Raw genomic sequence first — 21041 nt, 5'->3', positions numbered from 1 at the left:
TACACGAAGTAACACATTTGAACACTAGGAGGGTGTCTTTCTCCTTACATGCCTTGAAAGTATTGCGTAATTTCCCCCTTTACCCGGATATGTTCTACATTTAGCGAGCAGCTAGCGTTCTTGTTAGCTATCAATATTATTTGTAACTTTAATCTCATCCTTGGATGTTAAGAAGGGGAAACTACGCAATAATAGCCTGCTCAAATAATACAAATCCAGGTCCAGGTAAGAAAAGTTAATTGCTCGTAAAGAGGCAGCTTTCGGTCGTTGTTAGCAAGTTTAGCACAAAGCGCTTTATCGTATAGCTGGTTTGGCGGACAAAGGCTAGTCATCGTTAGACAGCTAAGCTTTGCAATTTTTGTTTTCTGACACATTATAACGTTTCTGGGGATTAGATAAATCGTCGAAGACAAGCGGGTTTAAATCAGTTAAACAAATTATTCGCAGTTATAGCATATACTACGTTATGTTATTTAGCAAGGATCGTGCTTAGCAAACATCATCTATGTAGCCTAATCGAAAGGCCCTGATGACTTAATGAGCTTGTTATTTTTGTATGCCGTGTGATTTATGGGACAGGTATCAGTCTCCTGACATGCTTGAGAGAAATGCTGTTTGACTGACAGCGGTGGACTGTGACCATAGTGATGGAGAAAGGTAGGAGAACAATGCTACGATTACAATTTAAGGATGTGTTGAAAATGGGATTACCTCATAAGAAACAAACGATATGTCTTTAGTTTGGAGAACACTGATTAGGCTGTCGTGAGAAACCGTCTGACATGGCTTAAAATTAATGAACACACAGTACGTTAAGGTAGCCTCAACCTGTTCTGTGTTTATAGACGTTCAGGCTGGTGTTGCCGCTGCAGTGGTTGGGGGAGCTCCCGTCGGGGGCGTTGCGACTCAGAACCGGTCTGAGGATGAGGAGACGACAGGTGTGAAAGATGTGAAAAGAACTGCAGCACAAGCGTTCGGCGGAGGAGGAGTAGTCCCGAAACGAAGGAGCTCCTCCAGGTTTGTTCTGTCTTCTCTATCTGAAAATAGTCTGTGTTGAAGAGATCACTCGATTATTTTTAACACGTTTTAGTAGTGTTGGTCTTGGTGTTTTAGTGGTAGGTCTTTGTCGGTTTGAGTCCTTGGTGAAGCAATTCTTAGATGCAGAACTTGTGTGATACTTTTGTTAGTACAGATCACTGCTGCTATGACTGTATACATGACACATAAACACCAAGTTGGTCCAGGGCAATGCATGTATTGCCCAAAAGTGTGAAACAATCAGTGGAAATGAACACGTTGCTACAAATAAATAAAAATAACATTTAGTGACTCTCTGTGCATTTAGATTTCTTGACTTTGATATAAAGAGGTGTGACAGAAGTTTGGCTATAGTGTTTAGGACCCCATGTCGTGCCACTTCTCAAGACTTTCCGTGTGTTAGGTTAAGGAGATTACGACTTTAAATTTTTCTGGGATATGATTTCATTTGAAATTATAATTTCTCCCTCAGGTCAATCAAGCGGAAGAAGTTTGATGATGAGTTGGTAGAGAGCAGCCTTGCTAAATCCTCAAGCAGGGTCAAAGGTCCCCCTGTCATTGAGCCAATCCGCTGCTCTGGGAGTGAGCCATCGTCCAATGAGAAAAAGAAGGTAGTGGACAAGTGATGAGTTCTTCAAGAGGTTATTTCAAAATATTGCAGCGGTACAGCTGTAATATATAAGTAGAGGGTGTGTCGTCTCAAACAAAATGCAACAGCTTACATTGTGAACATTTTGGTTTTTCTTGTGCATTGCTGCTGAGCGCCAGATTCCTTGAAAATCATGAAAGATCTGGTGAGAAACAGCGCCCAGTGTCAAATTGTTTCAAGTCTTGAACGTTCCCCAGGTATCAAAGTCCAGCACCTCCATCACTCCTCCACTCACCATGGTGATTACTCCCTCACCCATCACTAAGAGAGTGAAAAAGAGCAAACAGCCACTACAGATCACAAAAGATCTCGGACGATGGAAACCCACTGATGACCTCCTCCTCATCAACGCAGTACTCCAGGTAAGGGACCAAGGAAGAGAGTGTTTTTTGTCTGAGCTCTGCCTAAGGGTGTTAGATTTGTTTCTGTGTTTGCAGTAAAGTCAAGTGATTTGCAGAATAGCAACGTCTGCCCTCACTGCGGGTTTAAGTCACATGGTTTTGTTATTAAGTGTCTGTCTCAAAGAGAATTGTCCGGGGTAAGACGTAACTGAGATGTAGCTATTGATCACGGATGAATCTGAAAAATGTTTGTTTTCTAAACAGTCACTGTTAGATTTTTAACTTTTGAATGGTGTGCTGAGATATTGTTAATGTAATAAAATGACATCACGCACAGTGCTAATGCTTGTTTCTTTCATGTGTTTTTGCTGTGTTCAGACTACAGATCTCACCTCTGTTCATTTGGGGGTGAAGTTCAGCTGTCGCTTCACACTGCGGGAGATTCAAGAGCGGTGGTACGCTCTTCTGTATGACCCTGTCATATCTAAGTAAGCCCTTCCCTCAAGCGGTCATCGTCATGTAACTTTGTCATCCTTATTACCACATATATTGATATTCTCTGTGCATTCTCTGTCTGCTTTGTGACATCATCTGCCCAAACACATGGGGTTTGACTCAGCTGTTAAGGGTGTTTTGTCTCTTTCTCTCTCTCTCTCAGGCTGGCTTGGCAGGCAATGAGGCAGCTCCACCCAGAAGCTATCGCTGCCATCCAGAGCAAAGCCCTGTTCAGTCAGGCAGAAGAGGCCCTGTTGGCAAAGATAAGCTCAGTGAGTCATCAGTTTACTTTTCATATCACCCCCTCTAGAGCTATAAACCTTTCTGAAAATATACACACAAATGTCTCCAAAAAAGTTTTTTTGATCGTCCCAAAAATCTTTTATTTGTCATGTTGTCCTGATGTTTGAGTCACGGTTTTGTTCTATTTGTTTGTCATATGTATGTTAATAGAACAGCCAGCCAAAACTGGAAGTATTCCAGGAATTGCTGAGTAAGCACCCCAGTGTGTTTTACCCCTCACGCACAGCCAAGAGCCTGATGGTACACTGGCAGCTGCTCAAACAGTACTACTTACTGGAGGACCAGAGTGGTGAATATATTTTTGTCTCTTTGTTTTCCCCTACAGTTATAAATCATTTTTGAAATTCATTATTTATATTCATTATTTCATCATTGAAATGAGTAGCTTTGTGAGGCGTCAGCTGATTTGACTTCCAAATAATAACGTATGGACAGACTTCTCTGGGTTGGTCTTCATTTATCAAGATCTCTGTGACTTTGTACCTACCTGCTCATTCTTACAATAATGTCTCTTCATTTTAGTTCAACCTCTGCCCAAAGGAGATCAAGTCCTGAACTTTTCAGATGCAGAGCAGTTGGTTGATGATGCCAAGCTAAAGTAAGTATTCTGTCCACATGTGTCAGGAGGGTAGGAACGGAGATGCGGGGTATAGATTGGTAATGCAAATGTCACTGGTTCAAGTCCTGCTGAACCAGTCATAGCTTGAATGAGTTTAACTTTGGAAGGTGCTACCTCAGATATTTCAGAATCACAGTCAACCACAAACACCTTAAAGAGGCAATGACTCAACCCCTGACTGTGTGTTTGAGCTGTGCTCAGATGCTCTGCTGTGTTGTGTTTCTTTACCTGAGACATTAATACTCTGTTCCACCCCCCCCCCTCCCATCAGGGACAGCAAAGATGAGGTGTTGGAGCATGGTGAGTTTAGCTGATGTCTTTTACTTTTCATAACTGACAAGGATTAAGCCCGATCTAAGGCTAGCTTGCATTTTGGATGAAGATTCTCCGTTTCAAATGAGGTGTATTATTACAAGACTAGACTAGAACTTGAATGCGAAAGCAGCTGAAGATGTATGCAAAGCAATTTTGAACGACCCGTTTTTTGCAAAATGTACCGTAACTTGTTTGCAAATTTTGCTTTCCTCCTCTCCCTTCCCACTTCACTCCATCTTTGTCCTGCCTGTGTTCTCAGAGCTGATGATCTCAGACAGACATCAGAAGCGAGAGATCAGGCAGCTGGAGCAGGAGCTGCCCCGCTGGCAAGTACTGGTGGACAGCATCACAGGTAACATGTCTGTCTGCTAAGGAAATCCGGTTTAACAGAGAGAAATAAAAAAGCTTGTCATACTGTCGGTAATATTCTCACGTTGGTTTGGGTAATCATGAGTCAGAATTTGACAATAACACAATATTCATATTTGTAAAAAATCTGTTGTTTGTTTGTGCTCTGTTCATAATTCTGTGCTTTTGATTTTAGGAATGAACTCACCTGATTTTGACAACCAGACCTTGGCAGCATTACGAGGACGTATGGTGCGGTACCTCATGAGATCCAGAGAGGTAAACAATGATCAGGATTAAGAGGACAAAAATGAATATTTAAAGTTTGTACCTGCATATAACCAATGTTTAGATATAAATAATGTTGATTCTGGCGGCATCACATTAATTTCCATTTATAAAACTAAACCCACGGTTGAAAAGTCCACAGTGTCAGACTAAAACGCATCTCAGATAATACTTCTTAACTTTTTACCAGTAGTGTTTCTGATGTGTTTGACTTAACCTGCCACCACTGCTTTCCCAGATCACCCTCGGCCGTGCCACGAAGGACAAACAAATAGACGTGGATCTGTCTCTAGAGGGACCGGCATGGAAAATATCCAGGAAACAAGGTACAAATTCCTGCCATTACAATGTAAAATGTTGTTTGTTTGGGTTTTTTTTTTTTTTAAGAAATGCTCAGGGGAGATTGTGGACATGGTGTCAGTGTTTACATTTACACACCTTAACCATCTGTGTGTTGTGTGCTGTGACCACTGAACCCTTTCTTTGAAGGGATAATCAACCTGAAAACAACGGAGACTTAATCTAAATCTAACCTTAATCTTTGTTTGAAGGGATTATCAAACTGAAAAACAACGGAGATTTTTTCATTGCCAATGAGGGACGAAGACCCATCTACATTGACGGCAGGCCTGTGCTGTCAGGCAACAAGTGGAAACTCAACAACAACTCTGTGATGGAGGTATGCACAGAAAAACAGCACATTCTTTATGGACAAGGTCCTGTGTTGAAAATGGAAAACATTAGTAGGCTTATCTCCATTATTTCTCCATCTAGGCAAATTGTGTGATGTGTCAGGTATTTGGAGAGCAAGAGAAAAAAAACAGTTAACAGAGCTTTATTGTTGCCCTGTTTCTATGTATGTCGGCTGTGCATTTGTAAAGAGGTTGCCTGGCAACAGCAACTTGCATACCAGGCAATGTCTGTAATTAAAGTTCGACCAGATGTCAGAAACAGACAACCAAAAAGAGGGAGAGTTTAGGAGAATGAGTTTGTGTTTGTGAAAGACCCCATTGTTCTAGCTACTGCTTGATTAGATGAATGAATATTACAGCACAACAAAACATATGGCTGATAGCTTCTAAACAGATCATTGTCTTAATTGATATATTAAGGATGATGTGATCGGTTTAGCAGTTAGTAACTTTATCTCTTAACTGATTAAAGAACAGAACTTGACACAAACCATGTCAATAATTCTTGGGTAAGCAGCTCATGTCAGAGTTTTCCAAGCTGAATTGATTGTAGACATTCAAGGACTGGTTCCTTAGACGATGATCTTTACAAATCGTTTTTTTTTTTTGTTGGTCTTTCATCTAGATCGCAGGTCTTCGTTTTGTGTTCCTCATCAATCAGGAGCTGATCTCTCTCATCAAAGCTGAGGCCGCTAAGATGAACCAGCAGTGACTTGCCAATCAGGACGTCCCTCTTGGCTGGGGTTTTAGGGGCCATGGGCCATAGAAAGGCTGGCCAGTCAGAAGTTGAACCTTGTGCTCGACCACATAGAGATCTGTGGAAAGGCAGCAATCTGGACTGCTGGTTCTCATATGGACTAAGCCAGGATTCAGGAGGACTGAAGCAAAAGGCGCTATCTTAGTAGCTTGTATAACTATGTAGACACACTCAGTATTTTGAGAGACTCCTAAAATAACATACGAGTAGCTTGTTGACTTGGACTAAACAGGAGCCTATAAATATTATACGTGTGCCAGGGTAACCTTTTCAGAACGATGAAGCCATGCATGGAGATGTGGCGATTAATTGGTGAGCCAGATGCACTTGTCTTTAGTCAAACACAGGACCTTACACAACTGGAAAATGCATTTTTCTTGATCAGATTTTCCCAGTATACCATCTGCTGGTGTAATAATTCACCTGGGCTTGTGAATAATATATTTGGGGTATGAAAGATACCTAGAACATGTCAAATCTCTAAGTCACAAAGTATGTCATGGAGAGGAATTTCGCTGTCTTGAGTCTGCAGCTGTTGACATGTCTGTATATATGTGACAAACCTTTTATAAATGTTGTGTGAACCTGTATTGTTGTGGTTATTACACATTAGTTATGTTGTGTAAATCTATACTTTTCTCCAAAATAAGAAATCCTCTCAGGAAAAAAAGTCATATTAATAATTAACACTGATGAAGGCAGTAGTGTCAGGTGACGTCTTGGGTCTTTGTCGTCATTTTAATAAAAGCTACAAATCAACTTCTTTGAATTTATATGAATAACTGTCCTTCAGGTTATTCTAGCCATACAAAAATTTTTATTCATTCTGAAGTGTGCTTCAACAACAACAACAAAAAAGAGCAGCATTTGTTTTTGTGTTGGTTATCTCAATTACAACGTGTCTTCTCCTTTTGTGGTGAACATTCGGTGTTGAAATAATGATTGCTTGCATTCCTTTGGAATGCATGAAGTGCTGTTCTCCCCACAACTGGTAAACATTACATGAGAGAATTACAGGGACCGCTACACTCAGATTAAGATTACACCCGCATCCCTGGCAAGGTATGATCGGACATTTTCACAATTGTTTTGACAAGATAATCTTTGCTTTTCAACAGCAATGAATCATGAGAAATGGCAATATTCTCAGTAGAGTTTACCCACAGACAATCCCACAAAATTAAAATGAAACCAAAATCACACTGAAAGAGCTCCTTTAATGGCTTTTTAGTAATGGACATTACTAAATTCATATGATTGTATTGGGGAATTGCATAGATAAGGCTGCGTTTTTGCTTTAAAACAGTGTCTAAATAATAAAATGTAGTGTTGTCTGAGTATGCTTTCAAACCTCTCAACTGCTGTTTTCTCCCTTTTTTGTCGGGCATGGCATGCTTTGTTATCAGGATAAGAAAAGAGTAACGTAGCGTTTATCTCAGGTCATAAACCATTTAAGAAGCAATTTAACAGAAAGTGTCTTGCCTCTATCACGCCACGGAGGCACTTGCACAGTTGATCTCACTGATTATCTTACACACCATTAGAGATGCAGATAGTGGCAGGGGAGTCATGACTATTAAGTGAAACGAATATGAAAAATTAATATGTTGAGATGGAAGTGTTAATTTTTTCTTTCAGCCATTCAAAATATCATATACCAGCACTATAATTTAACTTATCAATATTAAGATTCAAATAGATATAAAAGACTTTATTTATGTAGTATTATGTATGAGATAAGTGTGAGGCTATTTATTTATTCAGATAAAATAGGCTATGCATGTATCTTGTTCCTGAGTTACCGGTACAGTGCAGAGTGCACGCCTTTACAAACCCATACACATAGACATCAGTATATGTATAAACAACCTTATTGATCAACAGCTACGCAGTACCGCTGTTTGTTTTTTGTGCTGACGTCAGCTTTGAGTTATGCTTAGGGACCGACCTTGACACATTCCGTAACGTCAACCGTCTCACGCTCCATCAGCAGCAGACGTCGAAACTCGGTCAGCGTCATGAATTACCCGATTTAGTGAACTCCTTATCCAGCTCAAGTAAGAAATTAATTGTTTTGCAGATTGTTTTAACTGATCGTCTGTAATAATTTTCTGAGAGTTTATTACTTAAGTAAGATAGCCATCCACGTGCTGGTGCCAGAGGGTTTAGCCACAGCAAGCGCTAGCCTGTGTCAGCATTTGAACGAAAATTGACTTTCTTAAGTATTATTCACCAGGATTCGTACATTTTCAATATGATGAGGATGATGCTGTACATTGCATGGGATCTGTGGTGATTCTTTCTAGAATATTCGTACGGTTCGTTGTCGACCTCGGCTCATACAGTAACTAGCCTATTACTTTCCACGCCGGGTTTTGTGCCTATACTTGCATCGTAGATGTTTGCCAGTTTGAGCTTGGAGGATGATGTAGACAAGTTGTTTTGCTGTTTTCGTGGTGTTCTTAATAGGCATTTTGTCAAATCTGAGTACCAACGCCGAATAGACCACGTATCCCTTCAAAAGCAGTTGTGATGTTGTTTATGGTCGATCACCTGACTTAAGTATCCCGTTCTCTTTAAATGTTTTGATAGCATATAACGAATTCATATTGTTATGTTCAGTCTTTTATGTTCAGCCAGTATTCCTGACAAGACAAGGAATATGACTGAAAGTGAGGGGAGCTGTCTCAAAAGCGTACTACTTGTTTTTGTTGTTGTTGTTGTTGTTATTGTTGTTACTGGTTTTTGGTATCTCATTTTTTTTTTGTAGAAGTGGGACAAATAACACATAATAGAACAAACTAACAAAGACTGGGAGAAAAAAAGAAACTTTTGATATGTGAATAATGAATTTTAGTGAAAACAACTTTGTTAAATAATATTGCGTTTCCTTAGGTCTGTCACAGGCAAAGAACCCCAAACACCATATCCTTCCACACCAAGGGAAAGTCTCCAGAAATATCACCAATAATAAATCTTTTATGTCTTGCCCTAGCTCTCTTGAAAATTGTCTATGCCAAAATAAATTAAGGAAAGTTTCAGTTGGATTTTCACAGAAGGAGCAACTTACTCTAATATTCGTTATTTACTTCATACAATGACCAGCAGGGTTAAAGTTGTGAATGATAATGAATGAGACTTCTTTCACCTCGTTCGTAAGAAAAAAAAAAAAAAAATTCTGAGATAACAACCAGACCTTTTTTCAGGCAGGTATTATCTGTCAGACCATTCCAGTAAGCTGACACAACATTACTTTAAATCTATCTATCTTTGTTTTTAAAAGATCATTCAAATTAAGGTCTACCAATTGGAAAGTCAGCTGGATCAGTCAAGACATGTGATGAGGAAGGAGCATTTCTCAATAGAGCTACAGATGCTGTTGGGATAGAACCAAGTACCGTAGAAAATTCCTTAGGAGTAACAACTGAAACTCAAAACATTCCTGGAATTCCTAATTGTTCCTCAAAAAGCCCTGGCGATTGTTCAGCTGACTGACCAGAAGGATACCTTTATCCAACCAGTTTTGGATAAACAACAATTTCTTCTTACAGAGAATATCACTATTATTGCAAAAATAAAATATTTATGGGTAGAGAAGTTATGTTTATAAGTCATAGACAAGGCCAATACTACCTGTCTATGAAATGCAAACGATTTCACTGGTAATGTGTCAACTTTGCAATTACGAACAAGAAATTAAGGCCACCAAAACGTGAGAAGTTTATAGTTAGGAGTAAACTTCCATAGTGACATTGGGCTTCTTTGAAAATGCCTGATGCAATTAATCTCAAAGGTTTAGTTTAGAATTCTAAAGTCCAAAAAATTAAGACACCCTTTTTCATATGTATTCATGACTACCAACTTCCTAATGTAATGAGTTTGGTTCTTCCATTGAAAATTGAAAAGCATCTGGTCTATAGCTTTGTGTAATTGTATATCAGGATGAAAACTGTATAAACATGTCCAGAAAGGCATTCAGCATTAGTTGGCAACACTCTTCTTCTCAATGAGAAGTCTCTTCGCAAAGACTAGTTTAACCTTTTTATTGCATTTTTTCAACTATAAGTTTGGAATTTAAAGTGCACCTATCTCTCTGATTTTTCACTACCATAACACCATAATAAATAACCTTCTCCTCGACAGGAATACTGTGAATAGAGGATTGCTCACACACTTCAATGACTAGTAACTCACATTTCTTGATATTTAAACAAAGACCAGGTGGTTTTGAGAGAACTTCAATAATACTTATAGCCACTGGTACCGGTGTAGCATCCCTAACAAAGAGAGTGGTATCATGAGGAAGCTGGTTTATAAGCACTTCCCATTCTGCGATACAAATTCCTTTTAAACAGCCGGTTGTAGTGTTTACACAAAGAGGTTGGGCAGCACAAAGAAACAGATAAGGAGAAACTGGGCAACATTGCATAATTCCCCTCTATAAATCATACCGAACAGAAGTACCATGTTTCAGATTAACAGAACTGTTTCCATATAGCTTTACAGAAGAGGCCCCCAAACACACATTGTTCCTAATATTAAAAGGTAAAATTTTGCTTGATTGTATCAAACTCCTTATAGAAATCCAAAAAAAGAGAGAGAGAAAGCTGTCATCATCAATTAGGTAAGAGTAATTATAAATATCTAGCAACACTAAACATATGTTATTAAAAATGTGTGTTACCAATGAATCCGGATTGCATCTCATACAGTTAAGCATTAAGGACGTGTTTTTCATGGAAAAAAACTCTCAACGAGAAGGGGGCATGCAGGTCCAAAAACTGGCTGTAGAACTCTGCTATAAGACCATTGTTATTGGGGGATTTCTTACGTTTTAGATGTTTTATGGCATCTGCTACTTGCTCTGCAGTTATAGGCCACCCACAATAATTTTTTTGAGCTTCACTGATTGGATGCACATGCGTAAGAGAATTCAGAAAAGCAGATGCTGAATCGGAAGAGAGAGATGGTTTGAGGGTCATCAATAGATTGGCAATTAATATAGAGTTGTTGGACACTGTTGCACCATTTGAGTTTTTAGAAACAAACAAACAAAAAACAACAGACATAGGCACTTCAAAGTAATTGTTTTGTTAATTTAGGCATATGCATATTGTATACTTTTTTGATTTTCACCGTGGCAATTAATTGATTACTAATTACAGTAATTTGTATTCATTTCGATAGCCCAGTGTCTGCACCAACTACACAAGGACTAATAAGATGTATAACCTGGGAGAATGAGAAACAGTCAAAAAACCAGTAACTGGATTGCGTCACAGCATCGAAACTGGACTAACAACAGAACAACGGAAACCAGGGTTGCCATAGAGACTTTTATTATTGTGGGAGATTGAGTTATGAGAGCAGGCAGGAGTCTGTCGATGACAGATGCTGGATGCCAGGGCGTGCTGAAGACTTCACCAAATGCACGCAGTGAATGGAATGAAACGTGAATGAAAAAATATTGTATTGACCAGCTTAGGTGAAGCTTATCTGGCACATGCCCCTGTTTCCAGTAATTACCATACAACATGTATACAGCACTAGTCTCAGTCACAGCTGTTACAGGTTAAGTAGCGATGTGTTAAAACAAAGCAGTCTGTACTCCAAAGCAGACAAGAATATGGAGTTTATTTATCGATTGATTGATTTATTGATGGATTGAGGTGCAGATTTTCCCCAACACAGTTAGAAATAAATCGGCTAATTATCAGAAATACCTTCTGGCCTTCATAACTGACCCATTGTCCTCATCTTCATTGCCTGTAATCTGTCCAAGAAGCAGAAAAATGTTGTGATGATAGAGACCTCTGAACATAGTATTTCCGTTACATGGTCTTACCCAAACTGTCTTAAGGCATTTTATGGAAAGCGCTTAACCTCACTGGTTATGTAAACCATATTGGTTCGGCAAACAACTGTTGTCGGCAGCTGACCAAAAGTGCATGGATAACAGGTGTGGAAATGAAGTACTGGGGCTATTTCAGAAAGCAGGTTTAGTGAAAACTCAGAGTTAGTTAACTCAGAGAAAGTAGTAAACCTCCTAATAGAAGAACCATAGGGCTCTTCTATTAGGGTGGCATGGTGGTGCAGTGGGTAGCGCTGTTGCCTCACAGCAAGAAGGTCTCAGGTTCAATTCCCAGCCGGGTGGCCAGGGTCCTGTCTGCATGGGTTTCCTCCCACAGTCCAAAGACATGCAGGTTAGGTGAATTGGAGACACTAAATTGCCCCTAAGTGTGAGTGTGAGTGTGTTTGTCCGTGTGTCGATAGATAATGAGTGAGTGGCTCTTCTATTAGGAGGTTTACTACTTACACTGAGTTAACTAACTCTGAGTTTTCACCAAACCCGCTTTCTGAAATACCCCCTGGTGTCTAAGTCTCTTTTAGTATTACGGACTGTGCCTAAAGTTTAGCACAAAATCGAGAAGGTGTGCCATGTCCCTCTTAGTCAAATCCAAACAATAAAATTACCTTGAAGTTTGAACAGGTACTGCACTTTGTACACGGTGCCTAAACGTTGCTCTCAATTCTGTTTTAGACGGATACGTTGGTATATCTGACATTTTAATTCTACCAAAACACCAAAAGTAGAAGCTCAGTACCATTACGTAATGTTGTTTTTGGGTGGACAAGCGGCCTACTTTCGGCTACACTGACCAGATTTGGCACCTATTCAGAGTACCAAAAAATATTGTGCTTCACTCTCGTGAACAGAATGATGCAAATCGGCGATTCAGAACTGCGCGCGGCGGTGCGCTCAAAAGTTAACAGAGAAACTCTATCTTAAATATTTCAAATAAATTTAGCTTCACCCTCGTTTTCAAACGTTGTTATTGTTATTGTCTGCATACTTCTAGATTCTTTACGTAATATCATGTTATTAACAAGACTGCATCACTTAACGGAGTCGGCAAACTGTTCAAATAATCACACATGCTTGCCGTTTAATATACAAATCAAACGAAACGTATTCAACCAAACCCAATTGGAGAAGAGACAGGGCAAATATTTGTTAAATCGGTAATTTGGAAAGCAGCTGTTTTATGATTCGCTTCTCATTGGTTCAGCCACTCCTCAAAAAGAAAAAAGTACTTTGGCGTACCTCCCAGACTTTTATGAACTTGTTGTCCAGAACAGCGCGTACTGACACATTTCCGAGGTGACAAGGTGAATTCAAATGTTGATCAGATAATTCCGTCTGCTGTTGCGTTGCCGTATTGAAGAATGTGCAAAGGAATTTTCTTCGGGCACACAATGTGATGGAATCGTTTAAAAAGGTCATTTAAGTAGTCGCGTTGAACACTCTTCTAACATGACGATAGAAGAAAAATACGATTTTTTAGAGTGACACTCTCACATTATTATCTGAAATATGATTACTTAATAATTAAATATCTCTACTTTAAATATATGTGATAACAGATACCATGGACGTTATTTAACATTTTAAAAATCTGCACAAATTCAACACACAAATGTGTCTAGCAAGTGGAATATTCTGGACTTTCTCATGATTCCCAGAACATGCCATTTACACTTTCAACCTACAAAGGCTACGGTCATTTATACTCTCAACCTACAAAATCTACAATTTTGTCATGTTATCAGAATCGGACTGAAGTTTACAACCGACCATAAACTGTTCAACGATTAATTAACCACACCTTGTCTGGCTCCTGTAATTCCAAAAACACTCTAACAGTGATAGGAAATGTAAGTTATCAGATGTTTGATTAGTACATATATTTGTATTGTCCCAATCCCTCTAATGAGTTTGCTCAGCTTTCAGTTGAATTGATTGAATGGAAGTGTTGGTGTGGTCTTTGATAAGAGTGGGTTTTTTTCTTTTTTTAAAGAAAAAAAAAGAAAAAAGATAAATTGAAAAGTGATGAATGTGATTCATCAGCCTATTGTGGACTTAATATACAAATTCTTAAATATCCAAAGCTGTAGTATCTGTGAAATACTACCCCTCCCCTGTATACACACCCTACACCCTAATTGGTCCCTTTGGTTACACAGGCATTCCTCTCATTGGTCAGTTCAGGAGGAGTTCAAGATGTGCAGAGTTGTTACTGGATGGTAAAGCAAAGCATGTGGTGGAAATCCAGGGATAAATTTGAACAGGGTTGAGTCACTGACTGTGCCTCAGAATACTTTAGCAAACCTGAACATTCACATTAACACAAATCATTAATGAACGGTGCAGTTCACATGAAGGACTCAAATTTGTCTTAAAGTCATGACCTGGTAAGAATGCTGTTTTTCAGTCTGCTGCTCTGAATGATTATAGGTGCTGGCAGTGTTAAGGAACTTAGGAACTCGTGTGTGGACCATACACAGTAATATTTTATGCAGTTCTTGCTTTCATGCAGTTCACTGTAGGAGGTTAAAAGCGTGCATGTTTTACTTATTATAGGAATGATTTATTGAGATTTTATTATTAAAATTAAAAATGTAGCCACATGAATGCAGTTAATCCGTTTTACCTTACAGGATAATAAGCCTAAATGCTAAAGCATTTTTATGTTCTACTTTGTGTCCATTTTACTAACGTAGAGAGTAAGCTTACCTTTTTTCACACACGGGCCCATAGGAACAATTAGCCACTTCTAATAAAATCATCTACTTATTCTATCAGCAGATCAGTATGTTTTTGTTCTTTTGATGCTGCATTGATCTGCCTCCTGTGACAATGATTAAGAACTGAAAAATACTAAACTTGTATGCATGTATAAACTCTATCTAAACTGTACAGTGAGTTTGTATGTCAGAACAGTTGAAGTTCTATGTCATTTTCTTTCCATTTTTTATTTTAATTGTTTTTGAAAATATCATGTAGATCTCAGAATGACTGACATATCTCAGTTCTGCGTCTCACATTGAAGAAAGTGGCCATGTTTAATGGTTAATTAGTTAATAGTTATAACAGTGTAAGTTATACAACTTATACAATATTTTTAATTGTTTTTAAATATGGTGTCAAACACTAGTAGCTTTCTCAAAGATGTGAACTTTTCTGATTTTCATTAAAAAGTTGAGAATAGTTATCTTAGATCTTGGTTTTGCAGTAGGCTCAAGATTCTTTTTTTTCCTGTGCCTTGACTTTTACAGAATTAGAAAAATGACCTTGAGGCAGTTTTTCCAAGTGTCTCACGATTTTCCCTAAGCCTCTGATTACATCAACAGGGAGCCCTCTCAGTTTTGCCGTAGCACATTTTTCCTGTTGACATTACAGGGATGAATTTAATTTACTGTCCTAAACTGTCCATTGCCCAAAAACCAGATCGCTGAGCTGTTCTATTTTTTGGTTATGTGCTAGTCAATGAATCTCTTGTAAAATACTTTAACAGTAAAATTTAGTGTCCAGGGTGTTTCCTTCACCTTTCGCCCTATGAGCGGTGGGATAGGCTCCAGCACCCCACGACCATAATTAGGATAAGTGGCTTGGAAAAAGAATGAAAAGAATGAATAATTAAAACTAGAATATGTCTACTATATTGCTAATCGCTACAAAGTCAAAGGTGGTCAGTGACTCATAACACAAAAGATAAGGATTGTCGTTGGATAACTGACCACCTGTAATTCACAGAGAGACTCTCAGTGAATTACAGTATGACCTTTGCCTGTTCTGTTTATGCTTTGAGGATGTAGTGAAACATAATAGATGCTTGAAACCAAATCTGACCTCTTGACTTTGAGAACTCAAACCTAACAGTTTTCTTGAAGTCTGTTAAACATTATCCATTACTAGCATACAACTAGACAGTTGTTAAACTCCTGATGAACCCTTCAGGTTGACTTGGGTGTATTATCTGTGCTGATCATAAGAAAGATAAACTATAATCCAGAGGCGTCGTGTTCTGAGAATCTAACTCAGCATATATCCGTTAAACAAGCGAATAACACAGATGCACCTGTTCCAGAAATTTCAAGAACTTTATGAAGCTACAAAATAATAAAAGGCCTGAAGAGGATAGCTGTGATGAAGTTATGTATATAGTGAAACATGTAGTCGTAAAATAATCTTGATAGCAACTTGAAAATGCCGTTGCCCTTGTCACCTAGATAGAACTCCTGAGTTTGATGTTCGCTGTTTGACGGTGTTTCTTTTTCCCTCTGCTTCTAGACCTTCAGTGCAATGCTGCATCTCTGTCATCACCAGGTCCTAGCCCGGGTTGGCCTTCACAGGACTCAAAGGTAACTCAGAAAAGCAGACATTAGCATTGCCTTTTAACACTGGGTACTTTGAAAGTTAAAAATATTCTGTTGTTAAGACTCATACCTGAATTACCTGACTCTGAATTGTACAGTATTACATCCTCACTGTTGGGCTGGGTAAGCTTTGGCTCCTCTTCACCTTTCTATTCTCAAAATAAAACTGCTGCTAAAAAAAAGAAAGACAAACAAGTTATATGACAGAATTGTTGTATTATTCAAATCTGTCTCATCACATCCAAACAAGGTAACGGTTAAGTCTGTTTGCAGCATGTCCCTGCAAAGGTGGTAAATTATCGCTTGGGGATGTTTGAACATGTGTTTTTGTGTGAGAAGTGTTAGCTCCTACCTTCTACAGTATTGAATGTAGGCAGCAAAGTTTGTAGAATGTAACACTGTGACTGGTAAATATGTACTCAGGAAGTTGAGCTTGTATGAAAATAATGTGGACGAATGTTACACAACTGAGAATGTGGTGCTTTAAGCAGGGCATCCGGGTCAATTTATGTAAAGACGCCTGTGAGTAAAGTTACGGATTTTTGCTTAATTTTGTCCGGATGTCTTTGGAGATTGGACCTTTTAGAACTGGATTCATTTGGCTTTTTTCTGTTCTTATAGGCTTCCATTACCTATTTTCCTAAATTTTCATGACCTACTAAACTTTAATGTCAATATTGGATTTAATTTTGTCTTTTATGTTCTGACTGCTGGAGAAATTGCATATATGTGTGATACTGTATTTGTATTTACCCTGGAACTAAAGATACATTTTGATTGGTTGATTCTCACCAAGCAGGATGTTTTGGCTAAATCACCAGGGGGCTATTCCAAATACATGGTTCAGTGACTAACCCAGGGTAGGTTAACTCAGAGTAAGTAGCAAACCTCCTAATAGAAGATCCCTATGGCTTTGTTTTGCTAGGAGGATGAAGCCATAGGGCTCTTGTGTTAGGAGGTTTACTACTTACTCTGAGTTAAATTAGTTAGGTTAGTCCACGTACTTGGAACACCCCCAGCAGAATCATTGTCTTTCATCACAAATCACTACTTTGTCCTAGATTTCTTAGATTTCTAGATTTTTCACCTCTCTTTTAGCACCCAGGTGCTGAAGTGCCTTACTCCTGCTCTCTCTGTGTGGGGGAGACATGGAGGAGCCTGTTGGAGGAGCACTGGTGCAGATGAAAGGCAGGAATCAGGGTCTTTCCATGGGGCGAGGAGCCGAACATTTGGATATATACTGGGAGGGTTAGTGGCTGGGACTGGAGCTGTGCTTGCTTATGGACTCCACAACAGCCAAGTAAGTGAACATAGTGAGGCAGGACAAACCACATGACAAACTGTCATTTTGTAAAGTTGTGCTTGAGATGCAAAAAAAAAAAAAAAGAACCAAAATGCATTTTCTGTTTGTTTTCAGCCTCCCTGTGTGGTGAATTTAATTAACGTGTTATTATGGAGTGTTGACTCTCCCTTTTCTATTTGTCTTTTTTCACCAGACAGAACGGGCTGCTCTCTCCATACAGTCGGAGACGTCATCCTTCCCTGTCTACACCCAGGAGGAAGTCACCAAACACCGCTCTCTAGAAGAGGGTGTGTGGGTCACATACAAGGGCGGAGTCTATGACATCACTGAGTTTGTCGCCATGCATCCTGGGGGAGATAAGATCCTACTGGCTGCAGGTGGCGCTTTAGAGCCCTTTTGGGCACTGTATGCCGTTCATGGTCAAGATCACGTGCTAGACATCTTGTCCGGGTACAAGGTAGGTGAGCTGAGCCCAGAGGATGTCAAGCAACAACAGCAGAATAGAGATACTGCAGACCCTTACTCCAACGATCCTCCAAGACACCCTGCCCTCAGTGTCAACAGCCTTAAGCCTTTTAATGCCGAGCCGCCGCCCGCACTCCTCACTGACAACTATATCACCCCCTCTGCCCTCTTTTTCAAACGCAACCACCTGCCGGTACCCAAGGTGGACCCAGAAACGTACAGGCTAGAGATCGAGGGTCTTCCTGGAGGACCAGTAAGTCTGTCCCTAGAGGAGCTCAAGTCTCGTTTCCCCAAGCACACCATCACGGCAACTTTGCAGTGTGCTGGGAACCGTCGCTCGGAGATGAACAAGGTAAAGACAGTCAAGGGACTCAACTGGGGCATCGCAGCAATTAGCAATGCTACATGGTCAGGTGCCCGGCTCAGGGATGTTTTGCTCTACGCAGGCTTTGGCCCAGAGGTGGCGGCTCAGGCAAAGCATGTGCAGTTTGAAGGGCTTGACCGTGACGTGACCGGCACTGTGTACGGTGCATCTATCCCCTTGAACAAGGCAATTAACGAAGAGGGAGACTGTCTGTTGGCTTACGAGATGAATGGGGAAGCCCTGCCGGCGGATCACGGCTATCCTGTCCGTGCAGTTGTACCAGGAGTCGTCGGGGCTCGGAATGTCAAATGGCTTGGGAAGATCGTCGTGAGTGAGGAGGAGAGCAAGAGTCACTGGCAACAGAATGACTACAAGGGCTTCTCTCCAGGCACCGACTGGGACACGGTTGACTTTAAGTCAGCCCCGGCCATCCAGGAGCTCCCGATTCAGTCAGCCATCACCCAGCCGTCAGAGGGAAGCTCCGTTGACCGGAGTATGGAGGAGGTGACTGTGAAAGGCTACGCCTGGAGTGGCGGGGGAAGGGAGGTGGTGCGGGTGGATGTCTCGGTGGACGGCGGAAAAACATGGCACGTGGCGAATCTCCAGAACAGTCAGAAGGGGCAAGGGCCAGCACCTTCTCCTCCACCTGGAAGAGCCTGGGCCTGGAAGCTTTGGGAGATTGCAGTCCCTCTGCCACCGGAGGCTCAAGAGCTAGAGATTGTGTGTAAGGCAGTGGACAATAGTTACAATTCACAGCCAGACTCAGTCGCTCCCATTTGGAACCTGAGAGGAGTGCTTAGTAATGCGTGGCACCGAGTGAAGGTTAAAATAGATGAGGACTTGGAGGATGAGGAGTAGACTCCTGGAATAGGAACATTTTCAGGGTAAACAAAAGAACCCGAAGAAGAACCCCTGTAGCATGATTCTGAGATAATATTGCCAAACCTCATGTAAGACAACTTTTCAAGACAATACTTGTTTGATTTGGCTGTCATACCTCAAGTTAGATTTTTTTTTTTTTTTGGAAATGTTGACTCTCCATTACATTAGTTTGCTGGTGCAGTGCCATAATGAACTGGAATGTTTGCAGTCTTTGCACACAAAAATGAAAAAGCTGTTTTGTTTTGTTTGGTTTTTTTTTTCCAGAGTGATTGACATATTAATTGTGTTAAATTCCATTGTCTGAATCTAGCAGAGTGATGTCTGCCTGTCTTACAAAACATGATAAAAACATTGTGATTGTTGGCTATCAGCGGGAGTATACGTAATATAAAAGTACTATGCAAGTACATGTTTACATGTAGTCCTGAGATACATTTGACCAAAAAGTGTTCCTAGTGTAAAGAAATACATTAAATTTTTTAGGCTCAATTAGACCAGACTTAGACATACAACTGGGTACCATGAAATGTTGGATCGTAATACTTTAGCCATTAGATCAGTAACAACCAGATCTGAAAGAGATTCTCAAGAACTTAAGATAAATGAAAATTATCTGTGATCTTTGGAGTCTCCCTTGGACCAAAAGGAACATTTGATTTTTTTTTTTTTTTATTGCGGATACATACATACATACGTACACACATGGGACACATAACATAGAACAAGACATCACATTGATCCTGTCTCAGAACCATCTGATTTTATAAGTAATAGATGACCATAGATATTTCCCTTAGATATTTCCCCCTTTTATTTCCCTTAGAAGTGTTATATCATGACTGGTCTTAAATACATCAAACATTTGGAATAAGGTTTCGCAATAATGTTGCTTTGAGCTTTTTACTGATCTCCTTTCACGAGCTTTGAAGAGAATTTTATCTTTCAAATATTAAAATGATGTTCACAGCTATGTTTTTAAATATTGTCAGCTTTTTCATTGTTCAGCAAGGGAGAAATTTGTTAGTTATTTCATTTTTTGTTAGTTTGTCATCATACAAAGACCTTTAGGTTTCTTTTTTGCCCATTAGCATTTTTGGCATGACTGAGAAATGTGTATCATTTGAAATATTTAATTTATAAAAATTGGACTTTTACATCAATACTTGATTCTTTGTCTTTATCTGTATATTACCTTATGGTGCATCTTTACTCTCTCTCTCTCTCTCTCTCTCTCTCTCTCTCTCTGTCTTTCTCTCTTTATGCATCCATCATCTGTGTAACATCTGTTTTGCCACTGATCAGCATTGCTTCATCATAGTACTAGAGAACTGTTCTTATTCAACAAAATGAAATGGCTTAACTCCACCTAGTGGACGATTAGCATGTTGGAAAAACTAAAAAAAAAAGGGACGTTAATGTCTTGGTCTGTGTCAGAGAAAAACATTAAATCCTGCCAACTGACAGACCAGCTTAAACTAGTTTTGCAGAGGGAAATATAGCTGGTCAAGAACTATATTGTCTTTAAGGACTGAAGAGCATGTTTTGTTTTAAACTTAACAAATGGATGTACTTTTAATGGCTCATGCACCTCTCTGAGCACTCAACAAATTAAAGGAAGTTAAAGAACATTGAAACAGGAAGGAAATTACAGGATAAAAAGGGAACTGGATATGAATGGACTACATGTTCCAATGCATGTATATGTATTTTCAAACTAACTGGTCTACAAAATTCAAGATTTTATTAAGTGTGATCAAAAGATTCAAGATCTTTTTTATCCCCCACCCTGCTTATACACAGAGAGAGGGGACCAAAAGTGTGAAGGCTCGGTGGATCCTATTTATGACAAGTGTGAAAACGTAGGGCATTTTGCTTGGACATAGATTTATTCAAAGCTGACAGGACGTAAAATCTTTCAGTATAGGAAGTTCACCCCAGTTTGTTCTAAAAAGCAGTCAGGACAT

General features: G+C 39.6%; 2 protein-coding genes across 3 annotated transcripts; both read left to right on the top strand.

Annotated features, from left to right (window-relative positions):
- Nucleotides 1–106: 106 nt before the first annotated feature.
- mcrs1 (microspherule protein 1) lies at nucleotides 107–6400 on the top strand. The gene is made up of 15 exons (XM_030776766.1): nucleotides 107–225; nucleotides 580–657; nucleotides 846–1017; nucleotides 1511–1649; nucleotides 1885–2049; nucleotides 2407–2516; nucleotides 2687–2795; nucleotides 2977–3115; nucleotides 3349–3424; nucleotides 3717–3745; nucleotides 4020–4112; nucleotides 4305–4387; nucleotides 4635–4722; nucleotides 4948–5075; nucleotides 5714–6400. Exons 2-15 carry the CDS (start codon nucleotides 648–650, stop codon nucleotides 5798–5800), a joined length of 1428 nt encoding a protein of 475 aa, XP_030632626.1. The 5' UTR covers nucleotides 107–225; nucleotides 580–647; the 3' UTR covers nucleotides 5801–6400.
- A 1424-nt stretch (nucleotides 6401–7824) lies between these two features.
- On the top strand, nucleotides 7825–19205 carry suox (sulfite oxidase). Of its 2 annotated transcripts, none has more exons than XM_030778732.1 (4): nucleotides 7825–7902; nucleotides 15978–16048; nucleotides 17162–17363; nucleotides 17560–19205. In XM_030778732.1, the coding sequence occupies exons 2-4, from the start codon at nucleotides 15990–15992 to the stop codon at nucleotides 19051–19053; spliced, it is 1755 nt and encodes a 584-aa protein (XP_030634592.1). In that variant the 5' UTR covers nucleotides 7825–7902; nucleotides 15978–15989; the 3' UTR covers nucleotides 19054–19205. The 2 variants fall into 2 exon arrangements, with proteins under 2 accessions (XP_030634592.1, XP_030634591.1); XM_030778731.1 differs by lacking the exon at nucleotides 7825–7902 and adding an exon at nucleotides 13978–14098.
- Nucleotides 19206–21041: the final 1836 nt, after the last annotated feature.

This window comes from Chanos chanos, chromosome 6 (assembly GCF_902362185.1).
Source record: "Chanos chanos chromosome 6, fChaCha1.1, whole genome shotgun sequence".
NCBI classification, from domain to species: Eukaryota; Metazoa; Chordata; class Actinopteri; order Gonorynchiformes; family Chanidae; genus Chanos; species Chanos chanos.
The sequence above is the reverse complement of the archived record's forward strand: the minus strand, read 5'-3'. Positions and strand labels throughout refer to the sequence as shown.

Bases quoted from the DNA above. Each gene is read 5' to 3' on its own strand.
- mcrs1 (XM_030776766.1), top strand. The intron at 1,650-1,884 runs GTAGTGGACAAG...AACGTTCCCCAG, and splicing joins CGTCCAATGAGAAAAAGAAG to GTATCAAAGTCCAGCACCTC. The intron at 2,517-2,686 runs GTAAGCCCTTCC...TCTCTCTCTCAG, and splicing joins TATGACCCTGTCATATCTAA to GCTGGCTTGGCAGGCAATGA.
- suox (XM_030778732.1), top strand. From the start codon at position 15,990: ATGCTGCATCTCTGTCATCACCAGGTCCTAGCCCGGGTTGGCCTTCAC. The intron at 16,049-17,161 runs GTAACTCAGAAA...CCTCTCTTTTAG, and splicing joins GGCCTTCACAGGACTCAAAG to CACCCAGGTGCTGAAGTGCC. The intron at 17,364-17,559 runs GTAAGTGAACAT...TTTTTTCACCAG, and splicing joins ATGGACTCCACAACAGCCAA to ACAGAACGGGCTGCTCTCTC.